Source organism: Girardinichthys multiradiatus, chromosome 14 (assembly GCF_021462225.1).
Source record: "Girardinichthys multiradiatus isolate DD_20200921_A chromosome 14, DD_fGirMul_XY1, whole genome shotgun sequence".
NCBI classification, from domain to species: Eukaryota; Metazoa; Chordata; class Actinopteri; order Cyprinodontiformes; family Goodeidae; genus Girardinichthys; species Girardinichthys multiradiatus.
The window spans coordinates 6,636,328-6,654,381 of record NC_061807.1 but is presented as its reverse complement, the minus strand read 5'-3'; the positions used below and the strand labels follow the sequence as shown (position 1 = coordinate 6,654,381).

Here is an 18,054-nt window from a genome sequence, read left to right as displayed (position 1 = left end):
TGCTGCTCGCTCTGACTCAGTCCCGTCTTCCTCGTCTGCAACAAGGTCAGCCAAGGTAAGGAAGCATTTAGTCTCTGAGGGACTCAGAAACGGACCGGACCGGACTGGATTTACTTGTTTTTAAAATGTGTTTTTGTCTGAAAACAGAAAAGTTTGGTTTTAGAAAGAAATCTGAATGAAGATGATTTAGTTTTTAATCTGTAGAAAATCCAACATAGATCCTGTTCAGCTGCTGAATCACACAGCTGTGGTCAAATTAAATTAATTTAGATGAAATGTATCTTCATTTTATGAAATCTTTATGTTTTTACATAAAACCTCCAGAGAATGAAGCTTCTTACTTAAAACTTACTTTAAATGAAATTCATAGGGGGAGTTATTACTTTGGAAATCAACCTTTTGTGACCTAGTAATTCCTGACTTTTATTTTGGATTAAAACTGGATTTACAGCATCAAGAAAAGCCAGCAGAAACATTGGGTCGGTTTTGGATTTGAACCGACCCAAAGTTTCTGCTGGAGTAAATCAACTTCCTCACATTCTGCTTATATTCTGCTTATAGAGAATATAAGCAGAATCAGGATTAAAACCAACATTTTTATTAAAATTAAGGTGTGTCTTTTATTAAACTGATTTTGTGCTTTTTGGCTCATCAATGTGACATTTGGATCCAGCTTTTAATCCTGATCACCAGAACCTTTATGATGATTTGCTCTTTGCCTGATCCAGAAGGTATTTGATTAATTCTGAGAACAACCAAAGGTCCAGGAGAACCTAAAGGAACAACAGAAAATACTAAATACATCGGATTTTAAAGAAGGAAGGTGGAACAACAAGAAAAGATCATTTAAACTACATCAGAACATCTGATTTTGGACCTCAGAATCAGGAATGTTAGAAGTAGTGATCCAGGTCCTGTTCCTCACTGCTGAAACTGGAACTGGTCACAGACCTCTCTCTACTGGGTCCATTTTAGCTCCTGTCTCAGTTTGGACTTTTCCAGTCTGGCAGGAACCATGAATGATAGATAATTGATCCAGTTGGAAGCACAGGCAAAACTAGGCCCGTCAGAACTGATGACTCCAACGAACCTTCAGATCCTGACAGCTGGAAACAAATTGGTCTCATAAAGATCCTGAAATGATCTAGAAAACTAGAAATAAAACTATAAACCCTTCCTCTCTGACAGATTTACCCAACAACTGAAATTACTGCAACATACAGAACATCCAACAGAACCAGAACCAAGAGTGTAGAGAGAGTAGAAGCTACAGGACTCTGCATCATTTGATGTATTGGTCCACCTTCTGCAGGTCTTCACATCACTCTAGGAGCTGAGTAGATACACGCTGTCCAGAATATTTACCTGAGTCCTCCACATCTGATGAGATCAACCTGAACAGGTTCTTTACCTGGTTCTCAAGTTCTATTAAATCCATCTGCTTAGTTTCTGTAGAACCTGGTTCCTCCTCAACACTCTGCCCTAGTGAAAGAACCATCTCCGGGTCAAACATTCAGGGGGTGCTCCTCTCAGGTCCAAACTCTCTGTGTGTTTCAGATGATGGACGAAGAAGCCACGAAGCGTTACGTTCGGCCCATTGATGACGAGCTGCAACAGAACCCAGCTGAGGTAAAACCTGCTTCTGTCACCTGAACCAACCACATCCTGTTTTAAAACCCATGTAGCCCCTGAACCTGCTGATGGACCGGTGTGTTACCATGACGACAACAAGCCCTCAGTGGGCTTGGACCAGATTATGGTCCAGAACTTCAACAGTTTAAAGTCAAATGGATCCATATGAAGTGTTTTGAACAGAAAGAAGCTGCAGGAAACAGAACCGTTTCTGTTGTATTCTGGTTCTGCTGCTTCCTGTGTATTTATTAACAGAAATGCATCATCACTGTTTCACAGCTGGTTTCATGCATTCATATTTTCATTCAAACATTTTATCAGGAGAGTCTCTGAAGAGGCTGAACTCCCAGTCTGGTTCCGACTGTGTTAAACTGGTTAACTGGATACAAACCAGCTACAAACTGGTTTTTATTGTTGATTCATCAACATTGATTACTTCATGGCATCAGAAGGAATCAAATGCATGCTTGTAAGGTAGAGTTTGTCCACCAGGTGGCGCCATGACTCTAAAGCCATGTCTAATAATGACATGTTGGAAATGAACAAAAATATCAAGATAAATTAAAAAATGTATGATGATAAATAAATTATTTTTGATTCAGTAAAGATGCTTCTGTTTCTCCACAGGAAGAAGCAGGTTAGATCCAACAACAGAGATGATGACATGAAATAAATTAGAAATTAAGCAAAGGTCCCAAAAAACGACCTCATGAACATTTTAAAGGCTTTTTAAGTGTCGGTTTCACCTCTGACATCCATGATTAAAAGATCCCAGGAGGTTGAGATGGCGTTTAGTGAGGAGCTGTGGAGGGATTTTATTTCCAACCATAGAAAACATGTTTCTGCTCTAAAGCTGCAGCTTTTAATCTTCCATCGTCTCTCCGAGTCAAAGGCGTCTTAAATCAGATAATCGCTCACCCTCATCAGTCAACAGCTGACTGGTGGATAACCATTCCAGTGGCGTTGGTGTTGTGTGTTCGTGTATTTGCAAGGGACGTGGTGATTCATGACATATTTGTTTGGTGGCATGTGCTCGATATCTGTGTCCTGGTTGGGGGTGGCCCTCTAGGGAGATTCATGTAGGGCTCATGAGGGGTGGGAGGTTCATAGTGTTGAGATTGGAGTTTATTGGGGGGTTGGGACTGTTTCGTCATAGGGCGGCTCTGATTGGCTGGCTTGTTTAAATCAGGTGGACCCCTCCTTTATTTATTTATTTTTTGTGTCCCATCTCTGGATGGAGACAGGGGTCATTGGGGGCCGGGGTCATTTGGGTTGGAGCGGTCTCCCTGTCAACACACTAGAATAAAGGGGACCACCTCCTGGGTCCAGGGGCTGGTTGCCCCTCTGGGGTATCGGTACCTGGACCTGGGAGTATAGAGTGTGTGTGGCGGGTGTGAGTACGCCATCCATTCTTGTATGTTTTTTATGTTGGGTGTGAGTTTGTGTGTAAGCATCAGGGTGGGAAAGTGTGATCATGACTGTGTGTGCCTGTTTTTCAGGCTGGATTGTGGGCTACCCCAACTCCTGGATCATGTTAGGCTCCCCTTTAAATGCAGGGCCTATTTCTCCCTTGTCACACTTCCTGTCGGTGACTGTTGGCTGGTGTCGCCGGTGCGTTGGTGGATCTCGTGTCTGGGGCTGGGTGCTTTGGTGTGTGTTGGCTCACTCCTGGTGGCTGCCAGGCAGGGTCCTGGCCCGCCTGCCTCTGTGGGGCATCTTATCTACGTTCCTACCCTCAACTATGGCCATGAACTTTGGGTCATGACCGAAAGAACGAGATCCCGGATACAAGCGGCTGAAATGAGCTTCCTCCGTAGGGTGGCCGTGCACTCCCTTAGAGATAGGGTGAGGAGCTTCATTCTCTGTTGTTCACTGGAGGAGAAGATCTCTCCTGTCTCTCTGTCTCCATCTTCTCTGCTTCAGACACTCTTAGGCTCACTAAAAGTCCTCCTCACTACTAACATCTCCTCACGTTAGGAGCTCTCTGAAGATGCTTCGTGAATAACATTTATCGGACCGAAGGGAAAATTCTCTGTCATCACTAGAAGCTACTTTCAGTCTCAGGAATATGGGCCCCAGGGATGAAAACCTAATATGTAGTCCAACAGTTCAAAAGAAAACTTTAAGGCCCTCAGATTATCTTAAGATGAAGACCCTTTAACAGATCACTGGATAGTCTTCATCATGCATTATTAGTAGACATAGTTTTATAGATCTCACCTAGAAACATCTTACAAAAGCAGCTGGCTGGGATCCACCAAAACAGGACAAAGTGCAACTCTTCACTGACTGTCTGTTTCTCTCACCCTCCCCTGTCACACACACACACACACACACACACACTGGCTGTCTGTGTGGTCCAGGGACGGAGTAAAGTTCAGGATAACCAGGAAGAGAGAGAGATCATCATTCTTCCTCGCAGGAGGACAGATGAAGCAGAAGACAAGGTGAGACTGAAACCCTCTGAGATGTTTAGCAGACATTTGGACACTTGTTTTAAAGACATGTGTACAGGTGAACTCTGCAGTCATGTATGAGGTGTGATCATTTAGGTCTAAATTAAATTAGATCAGATCTGACCTCATGGAGGGAGATGATCCAAACCAGCAGCAGGATGGATCCATCAACATGTACAGAGTCTTTAAGCATCAAGTTAAAGACCTTCATCTTTGAGCTGAATTAGTTCTCATCAGGTTAGAGAAAAAAAGGTTCATGTATTTCTGTTCCATATAAAGAATCATTATCACATTTGAATCATTGATTTAATGTTAATTAACCACATCTTTGATATCTCATCGGTCTCTCCTGGTCTTATGATCACAGCAGGAACATCATTTCTCTGAAGGGATTATTTCACTGCAGCTCTTTTCATATTCAGAGGTTTTTAAGCCCTCTGTTTAGGCTGTAAAATAAAATGTGTGATCAGGGTGAGATCCGGGGACCGAAGGTTCTTCTTTATAATATTTGAAATCTCCTGGGTTGTTTTGGATCTTCTCATCAGTCAGTAATATTTCTTCAGTCCCACAAAGTCTCTTCTCAGTGAAGTCTCCTCTCTCAGGAAGACCTAGATCCTACTCTAACCCATCCCTCCTTTGTCTGGTCCTGCTCTCACCCTCTGATTCGTTCTTCTGGGTTCTGGTTCACTGGATGCAAACTTCTAATTTGCTCACAAAATGCTCCTGTTCGCAGATGTTCTGGTTTCACAGTCTAACAGGGACTGTTACTAAATACTTTGAAGTCATCCATTAATATTGATTATTATATGTGTATCATTTTTATTCCTAAAGATTTCCTAAGAGGCATCTTAGTATTTGGGTGAAGAAAAGATAATGTCCAACTTTACAGTTGTTCTGTATTGTCTCTGTCCTGGTTTGTCTTCAGATGAAGATGTCAGACTTGTCTTCGTTCTGCTGTGCAACATGTATTACTCTGAAGGATCGATGTTCACGACCAAAGGGACTTATCAACCTGCTCCTTACAAAAGGTGACAGCCACCCACTGTTGCACAGACATTCACCACCACTGTTAGACCTTCACTGTAAGACCACCACTGTTAGACCCTCACTGTTAGACCCTCACTGTTAGACCCTCACTGTAAGACCCCCACTGTAAGACCCCCACTGTTAGACCCTCACTCTTAGACCATCACTGTAAGACCCCCACTGTAAGACCCCCACTGTTAGACCCTCACTCTTAGACCCTCACTCTTAGACCATCACTGTTAGACCCTCACTGTAAGACCCCCACTGTTAGACCCTCACTGTTAGACCCTCACTGTAAGACCCCCACTGTAAGACCCCCACTGTTAGACCCTCACTCTTAGACCCTCACTGTTAGACCCTCACTGTAAGACCCCCACTGTAAGACCCCCACAGTTAGACCCTCACTCTTAGACCATCACTGTTAGACCCTCACTGTCACTGTTAGACCCTCACTGTAAGACCCCCACTGTTAGACCATCACTGTTAGATCCCACTGTAAGACCCCCACTGTAAGACCCCCACTGTTAGACCCTCACTCTTAGACCATCACTGTTAGACCCTCACTGTAAGACCCCCACTGTTAGACCCTCACTGTTAGACCCTCACTGTAAGACCCCCACTGTAAGACCCCCACTGTTAGACCATCACTGTCAGACCCTCACTGTTAGATCCCACTGTAAGACCCCCACTGTAAGACCCTCACTCTTAGACCATCACTGTTAGACCCTCACTGTAAGACCACCACTGTTAGACCCTCACTGTAAGACCCCCACTGTTAGACCATCACTGTTAGATCCCACTGTAAGACCCCCACTGTAAGACCCCCACTGTTAGACCCTCACTCTTAGACCATCACTGTTAGACCCTCACTGTAAGACCCCCACTGTAAGACCCTCACTGTTAGACCCTCACTGTTAGATCCCACTGTTAGACCCCCACTGTAAGACCCCAATGTTAGACCCTCACTGTTAGACCCCCACTGTAAGACCCCCACTGTTAGACCCTCACTCTTAGACCATCACTGTTAGACCCTCACTGTAAGACCCCAACTGTAAGACCCCCACTGTAAGACCCCCACTGTTAGACCCTCACTGTAAGACCTCCACTGTTAGACCCTCACTGTAAGACCCTCACTGTTAGACCCTCACTGTAAGACCATCACTGTTAGACCCACACTGTAAGACCCCCACTGTTAGACCCTCATTCTTAGACCATCACTGTTAGACCCTCACTGTAAGACCCTCACTGTAAGACCCCCACTGTAAGACCCCCACTGTTAGACCCTCACTCTTAGACCATCACTGTTAGACCCTCACTGTAAGACCCCCACTGTTAGACCCTCACTGTTAGACCCCCACTGTAAGACCCTCACTGTTAGACCATCACTGTAAGACCCTCACTGTAAGGCCACCACTGTTAGACCCCCACTGTTAGACCCTCACTGTTAGACCCCCACTAACCCCTACTATAAGACCCACTGTTTTTCCACCAAAGGAACTATCGTTTTTAAACCAGTTCAGTTTGGGTACCTTCAAACTTTGGTGTTTGTTGAGGACCGATGCACCTTACCACCAGTTTTGGAAACCAAGCATGAATAATCAACAGTGGGTGTTACACAACTAGGGGGGGAAGCTTGGTGGCGAGACAGTGGAGCTTACTCAGCTGTGTGCAGTCTTCATTTTAAGGCATAAAGGTCATCCATAAACTAGACCTAATAGTATAATCTCCTTAATTAAGGACTCTGTGCCAGAAAATGGGCAATGTTACATTTGCATATGTTCAGCATCTTCAATTGTAACAGAAACGAGTAGTTATACAAGCATGTTTACTGTGTTTTTGCAAACATTTTAATTTTCATACGGTAGTTTCTTTGTCTTCGCGGCAGGGCTTGTTGCCTCTAATGTCTTTAGCTTCGAACGCCCACAGGTGGCATTACAGTTCATGCAGATAACCAAGTATTCTGTGCTGCCTGAGGTGAACCAGAGTTCATGCTTTTCATTGCGTCACTGGTTCGAAATCACGTTCCGGAACTGGAACGGGCTCCGAACCGAGTTGGTGGAAAACGGGTATGTAAGACCCACTGTAGGATCCACTGTACGACCCCCACTGCTATAGCCACACTGTTGTGATTATTATTATGATTATATTATTTAATATTAGTATTAATATTTTTATTAAATAATAATTGGGTCTGTTCAGTGTTCAGTAAATAAGGAGCCAATAAGGAGGTGGCATTAGGACAATAGAGAAAGGGTAGAATCGAGCTCTGGCATTACTGAACAGCAAAACTCTGCACATACATGGAATAAATTTACACAATTTCTTAAAACACAAGAATTTATCAACAAAAATAATTCAACGAAGTCAAAGTCAAACATATTTCAATCAACAAACTCTTTAGTATCCTAGAACTACCCAACTAAACTACCAAGCAGAATGACTGAATAAAGAAATTGAAGAACTATGCACAAGTCCTGCAGTCCTGCAACCATCCCCCACGACGCCCCCCAACAGTTGCAGCCACAATCCACCCCCATCTCTCCAACCTCAAGAGGGGCCTTGGCACCTCCAACCCCCACCCTGAAGTTCCCCCCCACCAGCCCCCTACCCACGCCGAGGACGGCTCTTTCCATCCAGGAGAGGGACGTCAACAAACTCTTCAGGAGACAGAACCCCCGGAAAGCTGCTGGTCCGGATTCTGTCTCACCAGCCAGCCTGAAGCACTGCGCTGATCAGCTGTCTCCAGTCTTCACAGACATTTTTAACACCTCACTGGAGACATGTCATGTGCCAGCCTGCTTCAAGTCCTCCACCATCGTCCCTGTTCCCAAGAAGCCAAGGACCACAGGGCTTAATGACTTCAGACCCGTAGCCCTGACCTCTGTGGTGATGAAGTCCTTTGAGCGCCTTGTGCTCTCACACCTAAAAGACATCACCGACCCCCTCCTGGACCCCCTGCAGTTTGCCTACAGAGCCAACAGGTCTGTAGATGATGCAGTCAACCTAGCCCTTCACTTCATCCTCCGGCACCTGGACTCCACAGGAACCTATGCCAGGATCCTGTTTGTGGATTTCAGCTCTGCCTTCAACACCATCGTCCCAGTTCTGCTACAGGAGAAGCTCTCCCAGCTGAGTGTGCCCGACTCCACCTGCAGGTGGATCACTGACTTCCTGTCTGACAGGAAGAAGCGCGTGAGGCTGGGGAAGCACGTCTCTGACTCCCTGACCATCAGCACCGGTTCCCCCCAAGGCTGTGTTCTCTCTCCTCTGCTCTTCTCCCTGTACACCAACAGCTGCACCTCCAGTCACCAGTCTGTCAAGCTTCTGAAGTTTGTGGACGACACCACCCTGATCGGACTCATCTCTGATGGTGACGAGTCCGCATACAGATGGGAGGTGGACCATCTGTTGGACTGGTGCAGCCAGAACAACCGTGAGCTCAACGCTCTAAAGACAGTGGAGATGGTTGTGGACTTCAGGCAGAACCCAGCCCCACCTGCCCCCATCACCCTCTGTGACTCCACAATTGACACTGTGGAATCTTTCCGCTTCCTGGGAACCATCATCTCCCAGGATCTCAAGTGGGAGCCAAACATCAGCTCCCTCATCAAGAAAGCCCAGCAGAGGATGTTCTTCCTGCGGCAGCTGAAGAAATTCAACCTGCCAAAGACTATGATGGTGCACTTCTACACAGCCATCATTGAGTCCATCCTCACCTCCTCCATCACCATCTGGTACGCCGCTGCTACAGCCAAGGATAAGGGCAGGCTGCAGCGTGTCATTCGGTCTGCTGAGAAGGTGATTGGCTGCAGTCTACTGTCGCTCCAGGAACTGTACACCTCCAGGACCCTGAAGCGAGCAGGGAAGATTCTGGCTGATCCCTCCCACCCCGGTCACAGACTCTTTGAGACTCTCCCCTCTGGCAGGAGGCTGCGGTCCATCCGGACCAAAACCTCACGCCACAAGAACAGTTTTTTCCCATCTGCCACCAGCCTGGTTAACAAAGCCCAGAAACCACCCTGACACTCTCCTTTTTTTGCTGACAGGACACCTGTAACCTGTAACTCTATGAGTTACATTAACGTTCAGCTTGGACTCCTGCTTTACTTGTACAATGATCACCTGCACTGTTGTATTGCTCTTGCATCTTATACTGCTCTATATTTACTCTCACTCACTTAAAACTGTGCACATATATTTATATTATATTGTAGATATGTTTATACTGTTTAATTTATATTGTATTGCACCGACTACGCCAAAACAAATTCCTTGTATGTCCAAAAACATACTTGGCAATAAAGCTTTTCTGATTCTGATTCTGATTTTGAAATGAAGCAAGGGAATCAATTAAAATGGTTAATAGCCCTGACCAATGAAATAAATATTTACTTTTCAATGTTATTTATGTTTGAGAACCAAGGATTATCTTAAAGAACCTGGAAATGAGGTTAGATGAACCTTAGAACTAACTTAGAACAACAATTGGTATACATTCAAACAACTATTCACAATGCAAGATCAGATAAAACATTATTTTAATAAAATTAGATTTTTTTTTAATTATTTGCTGAATAAAACCAACCCACTGAGTGATTAATTCTCAGTGGTGTTTAATTAGCTGCCTTGATTTAGGGCAATAATGTTTAAGGAAGTATTATTTTGAATAAGAACCAACAAATGTTCTGGATAAAGGATTCTTGACTGGTCCTCATCTGCTGACGAAGAAGCCTAAGGACTCATAAGATGGCGGCAAGTCACGTTTTACTTTAGCTGTTAATGGTTGGACCTAACAAAAGGGAAGCCTATAGCTTTCTTAAAGTCAAACATATACCTTTAAAATACCATTAATAAAATAATGAAAATGCATAGGTGTTGATGGCACGTTATGGCCGATTATTGTTAAAAAACATCCTTTAAATAAAGTTTGTCTTAACTTTAAAACACAACATAGAACACATCAGCAGATGAGCAGCTAGTCTGTTAGCTGAGTTTTCTCAACACAAACAAAAACCATCGTCATTAAACAAACATTATTTAGATTATTTAACTCTAAACTAATCTCTGCCCAAACACTACCGCTTATGTGAACCGTGCTGAGGAAAAGGTTTCCTGGGCGATTAGTTGAGGGAAGCAAAGCTATCATCCATGTGTGGACTGAACAAACAACCACACTGTAAGACCCCTTGTCATCTACAAAGATTAACAGGTGGATAACAGGTGTAAAAGTGGTGGAGATCTCCCTGTTTAAATGAGTAAATTGTATGTGCTGCCGGCTGTCACCATGGAGTGTTGGAGAGCAGAGCGGCCTTAAAATAAAGATGAAGTTCCAAACCTTGGAGTTAGAGGTAATAATAATAATAAACAGCATTTATATAAGTATCTCAAAGTGCTACAAAACAACAGTAAAAACATTTAGAAACATGAAAATACTAAAAGCTACAGTTAAACTGTGAAATACTGATAACAAAACCTAGAAAAGACTTACATCTAAATAATCCAGCTCAAACATCTGGATTTACCTCCACCAACTCATTCATGCATTCATGTTATCTGATATAAGAGCTCTGGAGGAGGCTGAGGAGCATCTCTCAAAGACTGAACAGAACCATCGGTCCTGACTCTTCCCATAGATCCAGTCCATAATAGAACTACACAAAACGGGTTCAAATACTTTTATCAGGTCCTGCAGAGTTTCAGGTCATAAACCAAGGGATTTGAGCAAGGCACTAACATTTTCCTTAGAAGATCAGACCCTGATGAAATCTGTATTGCAGTGATGTTGCCCTTATAAAAATATGGCTAATGTTGGGAATGACTGTAAACATGAACATGATTTTTCTTTGCCTGCAGTGTGTTTGTTGGCTCTGCTGTTTGGAACGGTCTGGTCCATAACTGGACGGGAATGTTTACCTGGAGGGAATCTGTTTGGGATCGTCATCCTCTTTATGTGCTCTGTTCTGGGAGGGAAGCTGCTGGGAATGATCCAACTGCCGACCTTGCCCCCCTTCCCTCCACTGCTTGGTAAAACCCATCATTCAGACTGATTCTAGTCCTAATCTGCCATCATCTGATCCCCTTGGGCCCAAAGGGGCAGCGGCACCAACCGGAGTGTCCATGTGTGTTTGCAGGAATGCTGCTGGCAGGCCTCCTGTTGCGTAACGTTCCCTATGTTACCGACGCCGTCTTCATCGACACTCATTGGTCAGCAGCTCTTAGGAGCATCGCCCTGTCCATCATCCTGACCAGAGCCGGACTGGGCCTCGACCCCTCGGTACAAACATTAAAGAACCTCACTGCACCGTCTCCATACATCCTGGTTCATCTTCTCATATTTCAGTTTTGTGTCCCTGCAGGCGCTGCGCCGTCTTAAAGCGGTGTGTGTGCGTGTTGCGGTCGGCCCCTGCATGGTGGAGGCCTGCATCGTTGCTGTGGTTTCTCACTTCCTGCTCAGCCTGCCATGGGTCTGGGGCTTCATTCTGGGGTAAAACAGGCACACATTCATAAACCTGAAGCGTTGTGTAAAACCTGTAGAACTGAACTGTGTGTTTTTGTGTAGCTTTGTACTGGCAGCAGTATCTCCAGCTGTTGTTGTTCCTTCAATGCTGCTCCTACAGAAGGAAGGATATGGAGTGGAAAAGGTAACATCATGATTCTGCAGTATGTATGTAAACAGTACCAGAACCAACCCATACCGAAAACCCCTCTAACTAAACTTCATGATCTAAGATCTCCTGCTGGGGCATCAAGGTTCTTTGTGGCAAAAATGACCCAGACAGACTGACAAGGTGTGTCTTCATGTCACATGACCAGTCAGGGGACCTGAAAACAACCTAGTTTATAGAAGATATCACATCATTTTAAACTTCGTAGACATATTCTTCTAGAATGTGACAAAGTATCAAGCAGCAGATAGGACTATCTAGTCCATACAGTTATTGTCATAAAGAACAGAAACGTTCTGGACCAGAATCTCCTGGTCTAGCATCTTTCTCACAACACAGCTGAACTTCTAAGAGCTTTCAAAGCTCTTTGAGAAGCTGCCTTCTACCTAACCCAGTAAGATGCCCACAACAACCTCAGAAAGTTCCTGCTCTTTGACACGTTGAGCAGTCTACCTGCAGGAGCTGAATTAATCAAACAATCATGTGACTAACCTCTGAAACCTAAAGACAGATCTTCAAAACAGACTCAGTGTCCTGATTCTCTTATGTCTGGGCTCTGCTTTTCATGCTGTCATTAATTTCTATCAGGCGTTTTCTGCATTTTCATCAGGTTAAGGTTCTTTGTACATTCAGTTATTTCTGTTTCATGTCATTTCCTGGTTTCATGCTACTGCTCCTCACACACTAACCAGCTTTATTCAGTCCACCTGCGTCAGTCTCCCTGACACACCTTTGTTCTGCTTCAGTTGTCATTGCTCTCCGCCGGGTCTTCCCATGTCGATGCCGGCCCGATTTGCTTGATGACCAGCTTAAGCGTTCGCCTTTTATTATTAAACTTTTTAACTCACTGTGCTGCTTCTGCCTGTCTGTCTGTATATTGGATCCAGCTCCAAGTTCCTCCTTGATTCTCAGGAACAGCTAAATGTTGCCACCATAAACCACTGAAACGACATGAAGGTTGTTGGACCTTCCGCATAGATTGCTAGAACTGTTTCCGTTGACTGATGAGTTGAAATAAACCAGTAAAAGCTGAAGGTAGCATTTTAGGTCTTTAGTGAACCAATGAGGAGCAGAGATTTAAGGCTTGTGATCCTTTCAGGGAATCCCAACGCTGCTGATGGCTGCTGGGAGTTTTGATGATATTCTGGCCATAACAGGATTCTCCACCTGCTTGGGAATCGCCTTTTCCACGGGTCAGGCATACCTCCTTTAATATTCTGCTCAGTTCTACCGTGTTTCTTTACACATGTTGTGTTTGTTTTTCCAGGTTCTACCTGGATGAACATCCTCAAAGGTCTACTCGAGGTGGTTGGTGGGATCGTAGCTGGACTGATCCTGGGCCTGTTCTTGTGCTTCTTCCCGAGCAATGACCAGGTCCGACATCATGAATAATCTTTTAGAATAATAATAAATGAAGTAGTCTCTGAAGGTCTGTTGTCTTTCTGCAGGAGGACCTGGTGCTAAGGAGGACTCTCATGTTGTTGGGTCTGTCCATATTTTCGGTCTTCTTCAGTCATGTTATTGGTTTTGCTGGTGCTGGTGGTCTCTGTACATTGGTACTTTCCTTCCTGGCTGCTCTGGGGTGGAAGACTGAGAAGGTAATTCACATCCAGGTTTATTTTTCTTCTGCTGTCTCACACCTCAAATATTATATCCTTGTGCTACCTGCTTGGAACCATCTACCCACCACTGGAGTCTCTACATTCCTGGAGTTAAGGTAGTTTATCTGCTCATGCTCTGCTGGAGGAGACCATGGAAATGGTACTCGTACTTGTCGTTTTCCGCTTCATCCGGGACCGGGTCGCGGGGGCAGCAGACTCAGCAGAGACACCCAGACGTCCCTCTCCCCAGACACCTCCTCCAGCTCCTCCGGGTGGAGCCCAAGGCGTTCCCAGGCCAGCCGAGAGACATAGTCCCTCCAGCGTGTCCTGTGCCGTTCCCTGGGCCTCCTCCCGGTGGGATGTGCCTCGAACACCTCCCGAGGAAGGCGTCCAGGAGGCATCCGGTATAGATGCCCGAGCCACCTCAACTGGCTCCTCTCGATGTGGAGGAGCAGCACCTCTACTCCGAGCCCCTCCCGGATGGCCGAGCTCCTCACCCTATCTCTAAGGGAGTGCCCGGCCACCCTACGGAGGAAGCTCATTTCAGCCGCTTGTATCCAGGATCTCGTTCTTCCGGTCATGACCCAAAGTTCATGGCCATAGGTGAAGGTAGGAACGTAGACCGACCGGTAAATTGAGAGCTTTGCTTTTCGGCTCAGCTCTCTCTTCACCACAACGGACCGGCACAGTGCCCCCATTACTGCGGCAGCCGCACCGCTCCGTCTGTCGATCTCCCGCTCCATTCTTCCCTCACTCGTGAACAAGACCCCGAGATACTTAAACTCCTCCACTTGAGGCAGGAACTCCCCTCCAACCTGAAGAGGACAGGCCACCCGTTTCCGGTCGAGTACCATGGCCTCGGACTTGGAGGAGCTGATCTTCATCCCAGCCGCTTCACACTCGGCTGCAAACCGCCCCAGCGCATGCTGTAGGTCTTGGCTAGAGGGGGCCAGCAGGACCACGTCATCTGCAAAAAGAAGAGACGAAATCCACTGGTCCCCAAACCAGACCCCCTCCGGCCCTTGACTGTGTCTAGAAATCCTCAGCCTCCCTGGTAAGGCCTACGCCAAGGTATTGGAGAAGAGAGTCCGGCCGATAGTCGAACCTCGGCTTCAGGAGGAGCAGTGTGGTTTTCGTCCCGGCCGTGGAACACTGGACCAGCTCTATACCCTCTACAGGGTGCTCGAGGGTTCATGGGAGTTTGCCCAACCGGTTCACATGTGTTTTGTGGACCTGTAGAAGGCATTCGACTGTGTCCCTCGTGATGCAGGAGTATGGAATCGGGGGCCCTTTATTAGGGGCCATCCGGTCCCTGTACGAACGGAGCAGGAGTTTGGTTCGCATTGCCGGCACTAAGTCGGACCTGTTCCCGGTGCATGTTGGACTCTGGCAGGGCTGCCCTTTGTCACCGGTCCTGTTCATAACTTTTATGGACCATGGAAATGGTAGCAAAAAAATGGAAACCAAGAAAGTGTCTCCCCTTCATGTCCAGCAAAAGTATTGACAAATAGTGATCAAACCTGCACACTGTAACCAGCACCTGTAGCTCCTGACTGCAGTCACATTCAGTCACAGACCATTAAAATGTTCTTCAGCTGCTTGTAGGACTGATAGACGCTGATAGATGAAGCTAACTGTATCTCCAGGCTCCAGTGGCAGCTATGGTCGGTCGGTCTTGGGATGTGTTCCAGCCTCTCCTGTTTGGTCTGATTGGAGCTGAGATCACCATAACATCCCTCAGCCCCAGCACTGTGGGTAAGAACCTCCCAGTAAGAACATCGGTCAGGATTATGGACTTAATGCTTCTAATCTGCCCAGCATCACTTCTATGAATGTCTGTAATGTTCCATGTCCTTGCCTCTGAGGAGGCTCCTTTACCCTAAAGTCCTCCTGATGGTTCGTGTTTCTGGTCAGGTCTGGGCATGGCCTGCATTCTCATTGGTCTGGTGATCCGTCTTCTCGTCACCTTCCTGCTGGTTCATTTTGGAGGTTTCACACTGAAGGAGAAAGTCTTCATCGCAGTGGCCTGGCTGCCTAAAGCTACTGTACAGGTCTGTTAATACTTATACTGACCTCATGGAGTACATTAATTACCTCTGAATTCTCTGGAGCAGTTGTTCTGGAGTCACTTGAATCAGGTGTGCTGGAGCAGAGACACATCCACAACATGAAGTGGGCCCTGAGGACCATGGTGGGGAACCACTGGTCCAGAAGATGTTTTAAACTCTTAACACTCATGATATTCATGTCTAGCTGTGATATCCTCATATGACCAAAGAGACCAATGAACCCTGAAATAATAAAACCCACTGAGGCCCAGTCAATGATTGTCTTATTACAGTGCAATAAACCCAGCTGATGGAGGTGTGACTTTGAGAAAGTGTTAGTAATAAATTAACACATTTAACAACACACATCACTTTCACAACCAATATTTAAAGAACTTTTCATTTATTTTTATTTTAATCATAGTGAGCAGAATATTTAATCCCCTGAAGTAACCTTGAGTGCTTCATCTTCATCACCTTAAAGAACCTGAAGAACAACGACACAAAAAGTACGATTAAAACAACTTTAATCCTAGAAATCCTCCTGAAGCATCAGGTTCTCACAGTGTCCCATCATGACCACATAAAGAAGCACCAAATGTTCCTTATTTACATTGGAAGGACTTAGGTAGACCCCACCAGTGGTCCATCACAACCACTCTGCTCCAAAATCCAAAAGGTCTGATGTTTAGAGGCAGATGCTGACCTCAAGGACCTCCCTGATCAACAGGAGTTTAAAAATGTCTCTCTGTCCTCCCACCAGGCTGCTATTGGCTCCAAGGCGTTGGACATGGCGAGGGAGGAGGGGGACGAGACCTCGATCCAGTTCGGTCTGGATGTGCTAACGTTAGCGGTGTTAGCCATTCTGACCACAGCTCCCATTGGTGCGCTGGGAATTGGACTAACTGGGCCGCGCCTCCTGACCCGTTATGTCAAAGGTTAGTACAGAGTATGGAGGTTAGGTCTGGTCCATTGTTAGTTGGTACTGGTCATTAAAAGGTAAGTCAAGAACCAACTGGTTACCATCACTGACCATCAGGTGTTTTACTGATCTGAAAGAGACAGAAAAGTGTCACAACAACCTGATCTATGCTCTGATGTACCTTCTATCTTCACCTACAAGATCTTTATGTCATTTTCTGTAAATCCCAACAGATGAGACAGAGAGGGAAGCCCCGTCCACCAGTCCAAACGGACCTACTGAAGAAAAAAACCACGTGACCATTGAGAGCAGGATGTGATGCTTCTGACTGATCCACCGACCGTCTTTCAGAAGCTGCATGTAGCTGCAGGACATTTTCATCTGTTTGTTTAAATGCTTTAGATGTTCAAGTTTCTCCTCAGCTGAGATGTTAGAAAAGCTTCTGCTAAAGACGACGAACCAAACTACTTCAACTTTTCTTCTAGATGTTTGAGAATCATTTGTTTCACAGAACGATCTGTAAGACCGTCCTAACTGAGCACCTTGGGTTTATTATTGGGTGTTTCTCATTGTTAAAGTTAATTAAACCTTAGTAGAAACTCAGGGTAAAACCAACCATGTTCAGACAAGAGGATCAGTTTGGTGTTTCATTGCTGGGGAACCTCAATGAGGTGGGTTCTGGTGCAGATGGTACCTGCAGGTATTTAGAGGAACCGTTTCTGGGTCAGTGGCTTCAGAAACTCTGTCCACTAGGCCCACAACAGCTCATGGTTTCTATCTCACTGCTGTGGGTCTAAGCCGGTCTCCACCCACAATCACAGGTTCTCCATGTTTGTTAGGATCTCCCAGAGACCTAAATGTTAAGATGAGAGGTTTCCTGCACAGCTCAGACCTAACCGCTGCTTTGACTTTTTCAGCACATGCAGGCCCGTCTTTTTCTGCAGGCAGTGTTCTACCGGGACCTGGTTCTCTTTTTGGGTTCTGTCTGTCTTTGTTAGAAGCCAAAGTTCTGCATATGTGACCATAACTGGACTTTATTGGCACAAACATGTTGATGTGATGCTCTTCTCAAGCTGCAGCAATAAAAACCGAACCTGATCTGACCCGTTTGTTTGTCCAGTTCAACGTCTTCATTCTGTTTTAATCTGATATTATTCACTAAACTGGGATCATATCTTTATTCATGTTTCATTTCCTACTGAAACAAGGTTCTGCATCACCTTCTGATGACCTCTCTGTCATGTGTGTCTCTAGATGGAAACAAATTGGACAGATATTTTTATCCTAAATGCAGCTTTTGTCCTCCTGGAATAAGTTTTGATGAAAACAAAGTGTGTTCATCGGTCTGGTGATGGACCGATCAGAACCAGCTGGAACACTGGATGTTCTCCAGCTGCATCATATGTTTTATACACCTGTACTGTCTTCTCTGCCTGCTCTGAAGTCTGTAGCAGGTCCTGAAGGTTGGATACCAACTTCTAAGTGAGGATCAAAGATGGCTACCATGGGTATTATCTGAGCGGCAGCTGCTGAGGCAGTTTGATGGTTTGCATCTCATTGAATGAGTCACACTTTACTGTCCAAGCTCTGCAGGTGAAGATGTTTCCTCACTGGAGTTAGAGGTCAACTGTGTTCTCAACCGTCTCAGATTTAAACAGAAAGCATCATGAACCCAGTTTCTGAAGTTCTTTAACATGTTGCTTG

The 18,054-nt window shown here is 45.5% G+C and overlaps 1 protein-coding gene and 1 long non-coding RNA gene across 2 annotated transcripts; both read left to right on the top strand.

The window, feature by feature from the left end:
- Window positions 1–19: 19 nt before the first annotated feature.
- Window positions 20–4,082, top strand: LOC124880660. Its single transcript, XR_007041420.1, has 3 exons — window positions 20–55; window positions 1,558–1,629; window positions 3,996–4,082. It is a non-coding gene; the product is annotated as an uncharacterized LOC124880660 (long non-coding RNA).
- Window positions 4,083–5,017: 935 nt separating this feature from the next.
- Window positions 5,018–17,453, top strand: LOC124880571 (sodium/hydrogen exchanger 9B2). Its single transcript, XM_047385820.1, has 12 exons — window positions 5,018–5,116; window positions 10,968–11,138; window positions 11,246–11,388; window positions 11,471–11,598; window positions 11,674–11,755; window positions 12,879–12,972; window positions 13,047–13,153; window positions 13,228–13,377; window positions 15,027–15,135; window positions 15,295–15,431; window positions 16,192–16,366; window positions 16,584–17,453. The coding sequence occupies exons 1-12, from the start codon at window positions 5,020–5,022 to the stop codon at window positions 16,667–16,669; spliced, it is 1,479 nt and encodes a 492-aa protein (XP_047241776.1). The 5' UTR covers window positions 5,018–5,019; the 3' UTR covers window positions 16,670–17,453.
- Window positions 17,454–18,054: the final 601 nt, after the last annotated feature.